The sequence below is a fragment of the Seriola dumerili genome, unplaced genomic scaffold, assembly GCF_002260705.1.
Source record: "Seriola dumerili isolate Sdu_G_001 unplaced genomic scaffold, Sdu_1.0 BDQW01001040.1, whole genome shotgun sequence".
In the NCBI taxonomy this organism is placed as follows: domain Eukaryota; kingdom Metazoa; phylum Chordata; class Actinopteri; order Carangiformes; family Carangidae; genus Seriola; species Seriola dumerili.
This window is the reverse complement of record NW_019175295.1, coordinates 101,111-115,141: the sequence shown is the minus strand read 5'-3', so window position 1 is coordinate 115,141 and position 14,031 is coordinate 101,111. Positions and strand designations below refer to the sequence as shown.

At 41.7% G+C, this 14,031-nt stretch overlaps 1 protein-coding gene across 1 annotated transcript in view; it reads right to left on the bottom strand.

Moving 5' to 3' along the window:
* plppr4 (phospholipid phosphatase related 4) overlaps positions 1–8,561 on the bottom strand; it is a 31,848-nt gene extending 23,287 nt beyond the window's left edge. Inside the window, exon 1 of the mRNA XM_022766784.1 lies at positions 8,442–8,561. Coding sequence (XP_022622505.1) covers positions 8,442–8,513 — 72 coding nt within the window. The 5' untranslated portion in view covers positions 8,514–8,561. The remainder of the gene's footprint in view (positions 1–8,441) is intronic.
* Positions 8,562–14,031: the final 5,470 nt, after the last annotated feature.

The window sequence follows — 14,031 nt, the reverse complement described above, 5'->3', positions numbered from 1 at the left end:
GGGTTCAGCTCCAGAGATGCTCCATTGCCCTACATCTGCTAACACTCAGCCTGTCTCTTTCTCTTTGTTCCACCTCCATCCCCTCTGTTCCTGTCAAAGACTCTGTGACACACATTGTACTGTTCTATCTCACCGTCGGCCTCTTCTCTTTCATGCCGACTCGACCTCTGACAGAGTCCTCCCTCTGTTTGTCCGCCTCTCCCCGGGTCATCGGATACAACGCTGATATGATGCGTGATATTTTTGGACTGAGGCGGCAAATAAAAAGCTTCACAAAAGCTGCGCAGCGTCTTTCAAGATCAGCGTTCGCCTCCAGATTTGATCCTGGAAAAGCTTTAATAGCTTCAGCCGGTTCAGACACAGACAGGACCAGCTCATATGGTGACATCACTCTCTGCCTCCTCAGACTGCAGATTATGTTTCTGTCTTATTATTAATATTAGCTTTGAATGTGTTTGGTGTGTTTCTTTTACCGTCTCTAAATCTCTGACCTGGACAGTTTAAAGACTTTTAATTGAAAAAGACTAAAACAAAAAGCGTTATAACGTCGGGTCGGTGCTGAAACTGACTGATAGAAGAAATACATGAAGTCAGTCACCAACCTTTACTTACAGCTTCATTTATACTTTTACTCCAGTCAAACCATGACCATGACGTTCTGACTCCACAGGGGCCAAAGGTCCAGACACACGTCACATGACCATCACCTACACTGAGCATGTGCGGGCCGCTGTAAACAGGAAGTAGATTGTCTCCACTGTGCCGGACAGAGTACAGGTGAGTGGTTTCATTAACTCACATTACAGGAAGTGCTGTGCACGACCCTTCCTCACTCACTTACAGGTCACAACAGCTAGCTCCTCGTTCCAGCTCTCTCTTAGTCACAGATACGTCCCATCTCCCCCTCCCCCCTCTAACCTCATCCGGCCCATGTATGGGCCGTTAAAGGTTCTGGAGTGTTCTGATGGAGTCAACGCTGAAACGTTTGTCAATAGAAACAGACTGAACCTCTTTAGATCGGCTGGAGTTGTCATGCTTTGCTATGGCAGACACTTTTTGTTAGTTTTGTTTGGACTTTTCTCACTTCCTGTTTTATTTTGTAATTGGTTTCCTTGTGTGTCTCAGTGTTTTGCTTCCTGTCTTGGTCCTGTTTCTGTGAGGTGATTGTCTGCCCCGCCCTAATGTGTCTCACCTGTGTGCAATCACCCTGGCCTCCTGTGTCTGTATAGTCTTTGTGCTCCCCTTTGTCTGTGTCGGTTTGTCACTGTTGTCTCTCTGTTGATTTCTGGGTTTGTCCTCGTCGGTTCACGTGCCTGTTCATGTGTGGTTGTCCTCGGTCTGTTCATGTTGCCTGATCCTGTCTCCTGTTTTGAGTTCATGTGTTTCCCTGTGCTTCACCAGTGTTGTGTGTAAGCTTCTTGTTAAATAAACCTGTCTGTCCCGTCTCCCATGTGTTGGCTGCATTTGGGTCCAACTTACCCCTCAAACCCTGACAAACCCTGACAGCTGTGACAGAACAAACCGACCCAGACAAAGGGGAGCACAAAGACTATACAGACAAGGGACGCCAGGGTGATTGCACACAGGTGAGACACATTAGGGCGGGGCAGACAATCACCTCACAGAAACAGGACCAAGACAGGAAGCCAAAACACTGACACACAAGGAAACCAATTACAAAATAAAACAGGAAGTGAGAAAAGTCCAAACAAAACTAACAAAAAGTGTCTGCCATAGCAAACCATGACAGGAGTCTTTACAATACAGATATTCTGTTTGTTTTACACTCATCATAAGCACATAAATATGATTTATTAATATCTACCAGCGTCCCAGCTGAGCGTGGCTGTCTACCTTTTACGACTCTACAAAATGGCGGCCTCCCTGTAAGTTTCACTTTTTAAAAAATTTCTTGTAGATTTGACTTCTGAGGCGTCGGGGGAAGACGGCCTGGGCTGCGAGTTTGTACGAGAGCTGTGATATAAATAAAGTTGAGTTGAGTTGAGTTGAATTACACAAACACTGAGCTGCTACATTAGACCATCTGCCTGGGACTCAACACTTTATATATATCATGATCAGTAAATGTAAAAGTAATTCAGTCTCTGTGTTTGTCAGGAAACAGTTAAATATAGAATCAGAATGATAACAGTGAGTATCTGCAGGACGGAGTAGATCACTGGTCACTCCTGTAGAATAATGAGACACAGAAATAGAGAGACTGAATTATGCACACGGATAAAAACGCTTACTGTGTTCTATTCTCTTCTATTCTCTTCTATTCTCTTCTATTCTTACTGTAATCTGTTATTCGGAGGAGAGACTTTGACCTTTCCTGTGTAGTTCAGCAGATTCTGTGATGAGTTTGTTTCCTGGAGCAAAAATAAATAAGATTCATCTCTAAGACGACAGAGACTCATCAGAGTGTTTCTTAATTCATCTGTGATGAAACATTAAATCATCATCATCATCATCTCCTCGTTCACCTCAGTCATTGATATTAGAAACAGACTCCTGCATTAACATCCCTCTAAAAGCTCCACAGAGCGATGTCAGCCGTTCAAGTCAAATCTGAGATGTTCCTGGGGAGGGAATCGAGAACCGGATCGATAAACTGACTGATAGACTGATAAGCAGAATCGATAATGGCATTGTTGTCAATAAAATCAGTTTCCCTTCCTGGATGTAACTGAGCCAATGAAGATGACACGTCTGATCCCTCAAAGGTCAAGAACGTACCTGAGAAGGTGTGTTTTAGGCTCTAGTACATACACTGTCATCAAGTGCACAGATAAGTGATGTGAACCTGGTTCCTTCTCTGATCACAGTGTCAGACAACAAATACAAGATGGAAAATTATGGCTCCAAACTCCAAGACATTCGTCTCTCAAGACAACAGGAAACAGCCTGTACCCTAAATCTGAGTGTAAACTAAATTTACAAAAACATTTCATAAATACTCAGAGACCAAGAACCAGGACTTTCTCCTCACTGTGTCAGAGAGGAACAGTCGTAGTCTGGGATGCTTTGTCCTTTTCTTCTCCACAGTCACCTTGGACTGCACCATGTGAATACATGTTGCCGACAGTATGTAGTACAGATGGTCAGAGCTGCATCAGAGGGTCCAGATGACACTGGGATGTTGACAGAGAGAGTCAAGGTTCTGACCGCTCTGACAAATCTTCCAAAGACCTCCTCCTGTTAGTTTAGCATATGAACTAGATCTTATCAATCCCAAAGAGCTGAGATACAGATTTGAAGTCTTCCAGAAACTCATGCCTGAACTGGAAGCATCATGAATAATCTGTTATACAATAATCTGATGTAGAATAATATGATATAGAATAATCTGATATAGAATAATCTGTTGTATAATATTGTGTTATAAAATTATCTGATATATAATAATCTGATATAGAATAATGTGTTATAAAATCATCTGATATAGAATATGATATATAATAATCTGTTATAGAATAATGTGTTATAGAATAATCTGATATAGAATAATATGATATAGAATAATGTGTTATAGAATAATCTGTTATAGAATAATCTGTTAAAGAATAATCTGATATAGAATAATATGTTAAAGAATAATATGATATAGAATATGATGTAGAATAATCTGATATAGAACAATCTGATGTAGAATAATCTGATATAGAACAAGCTGATATAGAATAATCTGTTATAGAATAATGATATAGAATATGATGTAGAATAATCTGATATAGAACAATCTGATGTAGAATAATCTGATATAGAACAAGCTGATATAGAATAATCTGTTATAGAATAATGTGTTATAAAATCATCTGATATATAATAATCTGATATAGAATAATATGATATAGAATAATATGTTATAGAACAAGCTGATATAGAATAATATACTATAGAACAAGCTGATATAGAATAATGTGTTATAGAATTATCTGTTATAGAATATGTTATAGAACAATCTGATATAGAATAATCTTATATAGAATAATGTGATATAGAACAATCTGATATAGAATAATCTACTATAGAACAATCTGATATAGAATAATCTGAAGTAGAATAATGTGTTATAGAATTATCTGTTATAGAATAATGTTATAGAACAAGCTGATATAGAATAATCTTATATAGAATAATCTTATATAGAATAATGTGTTATAGAACAAGCTGATATAGAACAATCTGATATAGAATAATCTTATATAGAATAATGTGATATAGAACAATCTGTTATAGAATAATCTGAAGTAGAATAATGTGTTATAGAATTATGTTATAGAATAATATGTTATAGAACAAGCTGATATAGAATAATCTGTTATAGAATAATGTGTTATAGAACAAGCTGATATAGAACAATCTGATATAGAATAATCTGATGTAGATTGTGTATCAGACAGAAAAGGAATAAAGCCATCAACAGTAAACAGTCCAGTGTGCTGCAGATACACAGATAGTCTTTATCCTATATCTAGGCTACTGGCCATGTCCCTCCCCACACAATTATACATGTGATTTAATCTTTTGTTCCTCTCCAGTTTTAGATAACAGTTGTTCGGCCCTCCTCATGCTTCCATTTGTTCCACTTTGGAGGAAAAGCAGCCTGAAGCTTGACAGTGCTGCTCGTCGCAGTGAAGTGGAGCAGGAACACAGATCAGATCTGCAGCTGCTCGTCCCTCAGTGGAAACCTGCACAGAACTGATCACTGCTGACGGCATTTACCTGATTATTACATTAACTCAGACAGATCACGTTAAAGGAGAGATATGACAAAGACACTGTTCTTACTAATGTGTAAAACTACCTTCTGTGGCGGCAGTTCAGCTGAGAGACATTCACATTACTCTTTAGTTCTTGTTCATGTTAGTGTCTGAAAACTTTATTCATCCTTATTCCTTTAAGAACATATGAGACTTTGAGTTATTGTCTCAGTTTAATCTTTAATCTGTTTGTTTCCTCTCAGAAGCAGCAGCTCACGTCTTTCCCTTCATGTTTCAAATACAATTATTTGAGAATAAACCCGGATGATGTTTCACCCTGACCCGATGCTCAGGATGGCTCACTTTTTCTGAACCTCTTACTTTAACAAACTACAAAGACCATTATGTTGAAGACACTTACTTTATTTGATTAACTCAAGCAGCTGAAGTCTCATTAACTTTAGATGAAAATACATGTTAGCACAGAACAAGATCTGAGGCTTTTGTGCCCCTCCATTTAAAACCTGTGTCAGTGTTTATACAGACTGTTGTTCTAAGATAGAAAATCAAGACAAAGCAGCTAAATAATATCACTTCACCTCCTGAAGGGAGGAATAAAAGGTCAGTTGTTTGACAGTAAGAAGAGTCATCAGTCTTACAAATTTAACGGACAGCACAGACAGCACCATGTGCACGGGGTAAATACACATAATGAAATTAATAAATTAAACACTGTTCCTATACAGTGTGAGTGACGCAGCTGGAACAGAGCTCTTTATAAAGTTTCATTTTCACTTTAGGGACAATGTGAAGCTTCAGAGGGAAGAAACTGATTCACTGTTCAGAGGGTGAGTCATTTAAAATGGAGCAAGTTATCAGGGATGCTTGGATAATACCACTGCTACCACTATTAATACTAAGAATACTAATAATACTAATAATAATACGGCCACAGAACAACCTGTAAACACAACGTGGTAATGCACTTATATAGCGGTTTGTTTTGCTTTATACTACAAGCCACATTCTCACACACACACACACACACACACACACACACACACACAGTGTTTTTCCCGAGGACACTTCGACATGGAAACTGGAGCAGCTGAGGATCGAACCACTGACCTTCTGGTTGGTGGACGACCCGCTTTACCTCCTGAAGCACATCTGACATAAACACCTGTTCACACATCAAGCAGAGACACTGACACTTCACCTGTCACCTGGAGGGAATGCTAACGGCTAACTGATATCCATAAACCTTCAGTTTTGCTCTTCTGTTGATGAGCAGCTACTGAAGAAATATTTACAGGAAGTTTTCTATTGTTTCATAGTTGACCTTTGACCCCTGAGGTTTTAATGTGTCAGGATTTCTATCCAGCAGAGACACTCAACCACCGAGAGCTCACAAGAGACAAAGTCAAACTTGATTCAGCAAAGGTCAAGATATCCTGACCTTGTGTGGGACCAACTCCAAGACAGCTGGATCCTACAATTCCCATAATGCAACTCAATTAGTCACTCCCTGCCTGGTTAACACCTACACTGATGCTTCCGGTTTGTAATGGCCTTTCTGTCAGTGTCCAGACTCCCTGCTGAGACACAGTCTCCACACGCTGAACTCCTCACAGAGTTTCACCTGGTTAACGTCCACATGATGTTTTTATATAACACAGACTCATGATGATGAAATAACCATCATCTCCATGACTGAGTGTTTCCTCCTTGACCTGCAGTGAAACAATCACAGTCTCATAAACACAGATTCAGGGTTTCATACCTCACAGACCTGAGGAGCCAATCCTTTCAACCTGTGGGGACGGGGGGCGGGGCTAAATACACCTGAAACCTTGTCAGTACAGAGAGAGAGAGTTAGCATTAGCACAACCACTAACACTGTGTCAGTCACTGCCAGTTACAAGCTAACAAACAACAGAAACAAATGAAAGATGCTAACTGTGCTAACTGAAAACATGTTGAACTAAATATTAAAGAATTTAAAACATGACTTTAACTTTAAAAGGGAAGCCCTAAAAAAATCTCTGTAATCCTACTGTAACGGTGATAAACTAAATCCTAAATGTAACATCTCCATACAGTTCCGCCCAAATATCGCGATCAGCCCAAAACTAATGCTAGAAACGAACCAATTAGCAGTGACTGAGCGAGTAAAGATAACTCATCATGGCACAGCAAAATTACATTTAGTTTCTGGTGTGAGATCTGCGTCTAACTCATATCAGCATTAAGAATTCATTGGGCAGGAGGAGCCACAGAGCTGGAGCTCTCTGAGGAGGAGACATCATGATTGGCCCGCTCCGATCTCATGGCATGACACGGCGGTCACGGCTGACAGGAGAGCAGGATGGGCAACCACCTCCGATTTCTGGAAACCAGCCACACACACACACACACACACACACACACACACACACACACACACACACACACACACACACACACACACACACACACACACACTGAGGGAATGAGCCTGAGCGAGTCTAATTAAATACACAAGTGCTGGAGTTCACTGAGAAGAATTAACTCTCAGCGCTGACCTACTTTAATGCTGCTTCTGTTTGTAAAAATAAGAATAGCTTCAGAAGTTTGAAAAGCTGAAGTCTGGCAGTATTAATGAAGGTGATGGTGCATTGAAATGTAAATGAAATATTCCAAAAACAAAACATCACTCAGGGAATCCCCCGTCCGAGTCCCTGCAGGGAGAGGGATTCATGGGAGCGGTGCAGTCATCCCAACAGCATCCATCACACAGTATTAGAGGCAGATCTATAATACGAGATGCCAGTTTGATTGGAGAGCCACGGGCCAGTGGTGAATTAGAGCGTGGATAAAGAGCGCAGCAGGGGAACGAGTGACACTCACCACAAGCTGCACGCAGTCTGTGCTTAAATGTTTCAAATCAGCAGTCAGCTCCGATTGTCTTACAGTCATCAGGATTCTTCACAATAAAATGAAATCCTGAGAGGAAGACACGTCCATCATGGCTGCACTGACACTGACGGTCTCAACCTGAGAGACTCATGTCTGCATTATGTATTGGGCTGAAACAGTGTTAATCTACTTAGTGTGTGTGTGTGTGTGTGTGTGTGTGTGTGTGTGTGTGTGAAATCCTTTGATGAAGCTGCAGCCATTTCAGCTCACGATGCACTGTACTGTAAATAACATGTGAGTATGTTTAACCTTAGAAATGAATAGTGTGTGTGTGTGTGTGTGTGTGTGTGTGTGTGGTTATTCTGTTGGATCTGCTGTAAAAGTTCACATCAAAGTGTGTATTGTGTTGTGTTATATGAATGTATGTGTTGCTCCAGCTGTTGACACCAGCTCCTCGCGGACAGCAGCTGTAATATGATAAATATAATATAGATTTAAAGGCCTATAAATACATCATCTATACAAAAGCTTCACACATGACGGAGGATGTCTTTAGTCTCTTATAAACCCATCCATCTTTACATGATGAGGGCAGATGTCTACATTGTTCAGGTGACGGAGGAATGATGTGACATCACACACCTGTAGTGGAGGGAAACCACCGCAACAGAATGATATTCTATAATTAGAACAAGTCACATTCAGCTGATCTCCGTGTTACCTATATATATATGTGCTGATGTATAGTTATGGATGTGTGGTGGCAGCTCCCTCCTCTCTGTGTTGTAGTATTGATTGATGGAGGAGCAGGAGGAGCAGCATGCAGCGTGAACCCACCTCTACGAAGTAGAAACAGGGCAGCAGGCTGACGCTGTCTTTGGTCAGGATCCCCTTCTCTCTCGCAGACATGGTCGGGCCTCCAGACGTCCGCACAGATCCGAGATGTGACGATGGAAGAAAGGCTGAGCTCTTCCAGGCTTCCCGCCGGGATCAGGAGCGCTCCATGCCGCCGCGTGCAGCAGGATGCTCGGGGACGACAGCTGCACTTTATCCGGCACCCGACACCCAGATCTGCACGGTCCGGAATCTGTGCTGGTGAGGAGCCCGGACTCGGTTCTGAGCGCGGCTTCCGACGAGCTGTCAGGTAGAGAGCGGAGCCACACCGACGGAGGGAGGGAGGGGGAGGAGGAGACGGAGCGCAGGCGCACTGGGGAGGAGGGTAGTTGACAGCATATGGTTTTGACCGCTGACACTTAATGAAGGATCTGACTGTAGATTAACATGTTTCCTGTGGACACGCGCCTCTCAGCCCTCTGTCACACCAGGTGAGAGAGAGAGAGAGAGAGAGAGAGAGAGAGAGAGAGAGAGAGAGAGAGAGAGAGAGAGAGAGAGAGACAGAGAGAGAGAGAGAGAGACAGAGAGAGAGAGAGAGAGACAGAGAGACAGAGAGAGAGAGAGAGAGAGAGAGACAGAGAGAGAGAGAGGGAGAGAGAGAGAGAGAGAGACAGAGAGAGAGAGAGAGAGAGACAGAGAGAGAGACAGAGAGAGAGAGAGACAGAGAGAGAGACAGAGAGAGAGAGACAGAGAGAGACAGATGTATAAATAGAGACATGAAAAAAATATAGGTTATATAAAGAGAGAGAGGGAGAGAGAGAGAGAGGAAGAGATGCATATATTATTCAGAAATATATATGTAGGCCTATATATAATTATGTATATATCGCTGAGTAACCTTCTATATATTCATACATTAAACACACTTTCTGTCTAATACAGGAAATGAAAGTCAGAATATGTGAATAACAAAATAAAGTAAATTAGGCGGACATTACTTCCTGTTCCTTCATCATTCATCCACAGTCCGTCTCTTCACCTTCAGGGTATAAACAGGAACCTAACACACATACATGCAGCAATAACATGCTAACCCAATAAAATAACATCATGATATGTGATAACATTCAACTCACAGGGGTCTTTGTTCTCAGTGGCTTGGAGGGAAAGGGCTTTACAGACAGAAGGGTGGGGTCATATTACTTCCTGGGTGTGGTTAATAGGATGACAGGTGATTTGCAGGTGAGGCAGGTGCTGACCTCTGGTGTGATTCACATGATGTGGTTCTATCACTTTATTCAGCAGATCAGAGCAGGGTTACATCAGGTCATTGACCCCTGTAGATCATACAGTCATGTGTGTGTGTGAGTTACTGCAGTCAACACTTCAGTGTGTGTTGTTGTGAGGATGAAGCTGTGATCACACAGTTACAGTGTGAATTTAACCTGCTGCTCGACAAGCTCCTCCCACTGCTTCATGACTGCTGGTCTGGTAAGTGGACACCACCTGCACAATTAGTCAGTGTGTGTGTGTGTGTGTGTGTGTGTGTGTCAGGACTCTTCTTACTGCTGCTGGAACACACACAGACAGGAGTGATGCTGCTTTCATGATCCCGCTCTGAGCTCCGACGTCTGAAGACTGCTGCATGTGAAAGTGTCTCCAGCAGTCAACCCGGTGTGTGATGAACAGATGATGATGTGTGAGGCAGAAAGACTCCACTTCTAAACAGACACAGCATAAGACAGGAATCGCTGAGTGAAACACCTTTTCAAAAAATCACAAATAATCTTTTGAACCAGCAGCAATAATCTGGAGCAGTGTGTATGAAACCAGTAAGAAATAGTCCTAAAGTTTGACTTTTCGTAGCTTCAGTGACCCTTCATTTATCGTATCCAATGGCGATACATGATGTATGCTTCATTATACACAGTCACATATAAACCCCTGTTAATCTTTACATATGTTATTATTATTCTGTCAAAACAACAGTCCTGTAATAAATCCCCAGATCAGGTTATAGTTTCAGAAAAGGGCTGAAGCTGTTTGAGTTTTCATCGCTGTTGAATTGCATTGTAAAAAACAAACAACAACAACAACAACAGCAACAACAAACAAAACAACTGCACTTGTCATTGAAAAACAACAGCACCAAGGTTTTATTGATGAGGCTGTAAACTGCATCTGAAATTTGTAAATTTGTTTAATTTAGTCGATGGTTCAAATTTAAAGTCCAGCTGTTAAAAACATCAATGTTTGTGTAAGTGTCAAAAAATAAAGAAAAAGAATTGTGTCGTACTGAAAAGCGTTTCTTTTTTTATCTTTATTGATGTTGAACATTGTACAGAGTGGTTTTAACCCCCCCCCTTCACCCATGACAGCCACCAGATTTTATGACAACAAAAACAATAATTAATAAATTACTTAAACGTATATCAATGTGTTTATATGCATACTAACACACCTGTAAATAAATACATTAAATTAAATAAAAAAAGAAAGAAAAGGGTGCAGTCTCATTTGGTAAATAACAAATTTAAGAACTTAATCCAATATTTTATGAAAAATATGACTTTTATGTTGATCATGTATGTAAGACTTTCAATCACTAAACAAGAAGAAGGTTCATTGATCCAAAGACCCCGAGATGTTCCACAAACACTTTTCTAATGTCCAGCAGTCAGACTGTTGAAGCCTCTCTGAATTCACACCAACATCCGCTGATGTTTTAAACGCTTCAATTTATTTTATTCTATATATTTATGTTGCTGGATGGTGACTCCTCGGTTTACCTTATTTCCGACATCACTTGAAGGCAGCACTCACCTCGGAGACCGACCTGAGCCGCGCATGCGCCCCCAGCAGCGGAACCCCCCGTGCACGCAGCACTGAGGATCCGGTAATTAACACAACGAAGATGCGGAAAAGTGTGAAGAGATGAGCCGGAGCCCCGGAGCCCGTGGAGCCGGATGACGTGACCGCTGCAGAGCTGCTGTCAGCGGGGTAAACTTGTGCCTTCGGTCGCTGAGACTCCAGAGAGGCTGCACAAACTCCTGGAGCTGTCCAAGGTAGGAGTCTCTCCCCCGGGGTGTCCTTCAGCTGTGTGGCCGCGGGTCTCCACCTCCGGCCGGCAGAGTCAGAGCTTCATGAGCCACTCAGACGTTCACCTGTCAGCCCTCAGTGTGTGTTGAGCTGCGGGAGGGAGCAAGTCTTCTTCTTCTACTACAGTGAGCTGAGTTTACCTGTGAGCTTCACCCGGTGTCTCTGGTTACAGCAGCACAGTCTGTCAGTGTGTGATGATGAAGTCAGTCACAGACAGAGTGGAGCAGAGCTGGGTTTGTTTTCATGCATATATATATTATATATTATATATCACATATATTTAACAGCTGTGTAACATCTGTGGCTCAGGTCTAAGACTGTAACCCTGACCGTGTCACAGTGACGTCATCAGGGTCATCTGATCTTTAGCTTAGAGACTACAGGGTCCAAAGGTCAGAATGATCTCTTCTCCTCGATCTCCATGGAAAAGGTCACGAGGTCAAAGAAGTGAAGGAGAACTCATGAACTGACATTAAGATTTAATTTAAACTAACTTTATTTATAACACCTTATAGATAAAAACAAACAGGATGAAATGTTGAAACAAGAAAACATGAAAGGAAAATACAAGTAGAGAAAGTTGAGTCATTAAAATAATAATTACATAGAAATAATGAGCTGAGATCAGAATAAAGTTAAGTTAAATAGAGAAAATGAATGTTTATGTCTTTCCACAATGCAACAACATGAATATATAGACTATAGTATTTAGTTGTCTTGATGATGATGATGATGATGATGATGTAACTATAGATTCATCAGCTCGTTCTTCATGACGACTCCTGACTGACTGAAAGAGGATGAATCTATATTTATGGATCTGAGCTTCAGTCCATCAGACAGAAACAGCTGCTCTGATGTTTCTACATTTATGTGGCTCTGCTGTGGTTTGATACTGCAGCAAAGCATTGTGGGACGGCATGTCTCCTTTCCTTTGGTAAAGTAAGCTCCAGTGTTTCCTAAAGGAGATGAGAGAGGAAGCAGTGAAGCTCCTTCCCTCATGAAGCTGCTCTGAAGATCTTTTCAGTCTGAACCTTCAGGAGAGAAACAGACTTCATGCACCATGTTGCATCATGGGAAGTGTCGGAGCCGCTGTTTTTAAAGGTGATTAACACGATGAAGAGATGAGCCGGAGATCATCAACATCAAACACACACAAGTGTTTTATTTACACGATGAAATCAAATTTCAGGCGTCAGTAAAAAGTAGAAGCAGCTTCTCACAGCTCAGTGTGAGACTGTCGCTCCACAAGCCGATCAAGTGGACGACTGTTTCCCTGGTTCTCAGGGTGGAGCAGCGTCTTCACCGTAGCACCCAGCAGTGATAACAGTCCCACGCTCTGTTTTCAACCGCTGGCCCATGAGCCGGTGCTGCAGGGATGAAGGTTGATTGGTTAATTGGTTAATTGGTAAGACAGGGGCTGAGGCCTGTGACCCTGATTTATTACATGATTCAGATTTAGACAGTGATTTTAGTCCTGAGGTCAAAGTTCATGTGAGTTTTTGCCACATTTAATGAAATTTGTTCTTATTGTTTTTAGTCGATATTGACATTAAATCACAAAGTTGAAACACACTGCACTGACACGCTGTAAAGCTCTATTTAAGGTGGAATTGATGTGTGTGTGTGTGTGTGTGTGTGTGTGTGTGTGTGTGTGTGTGTGTGTGTGTGTGTGTGTGTGTGTGAAGGTGAGGTCAGTATTCTCTGTCCTGCAGCTTCGGTCTCTTTAGCTGCTGAACGCTCCACTGAGTTCACCAGCTGCTCTCTGACTCTGTCTGCTCTATGCTGCTGAGCATGCTGGGTAAAGAGGCTTTTTACTGCTTTTTTTTTTACTCCTCCGCGCCGGCGACAGTCAGAGCAGCCATTTTGTTTTCAGGTTGTCTGCTGTCCGTCACGATATGTCAGAAACAGCTCGAAGGAACGTCTTCACATTTGGTGCAACCCTTCACCTGGACTCAAGCATGAGCTGAGCAGTGTTTAGTGGTCAAAGGTCAAAGGTCAAAGATCAGTGTGACCTCACAAAACACTTTTTAGCCATTACTCAAGACTTCACAGCAATTATGACAAAGTGTCACACCGATGGTTGATATGTAATATTTCCTCTGACTCTGGATAAACAGGAAGTGACCTGGAACTAGTCTGAGTGGAGGAGGGATACGACCACGAGGAGGTGGTTCAGTAGTAGCATCAACGTTAGCATGCTGAGCTCTGATCACACTGTGGAAACAATGGAGACAATGAGAACCAATCACATTCCCTGATCACTGCTCCACTATTGATTAGTGAAGCTTTTGGTTTTTTATTTTTTTCTTGGTAATTATTCACGGCATTTATCATATTGTATAATCTTGAGGTTGTTTTACATTGTGTTTAGCTTTATTATATCTGATGTTTGTCCTGTTGCACTAACAGCTCCTCACACAGCGCTCCTCCTCAGTGGAGGAGGGAGCAGCTTGATTGATATCTGCAGTCTGTTCCAGCTGGGATCTGTTCT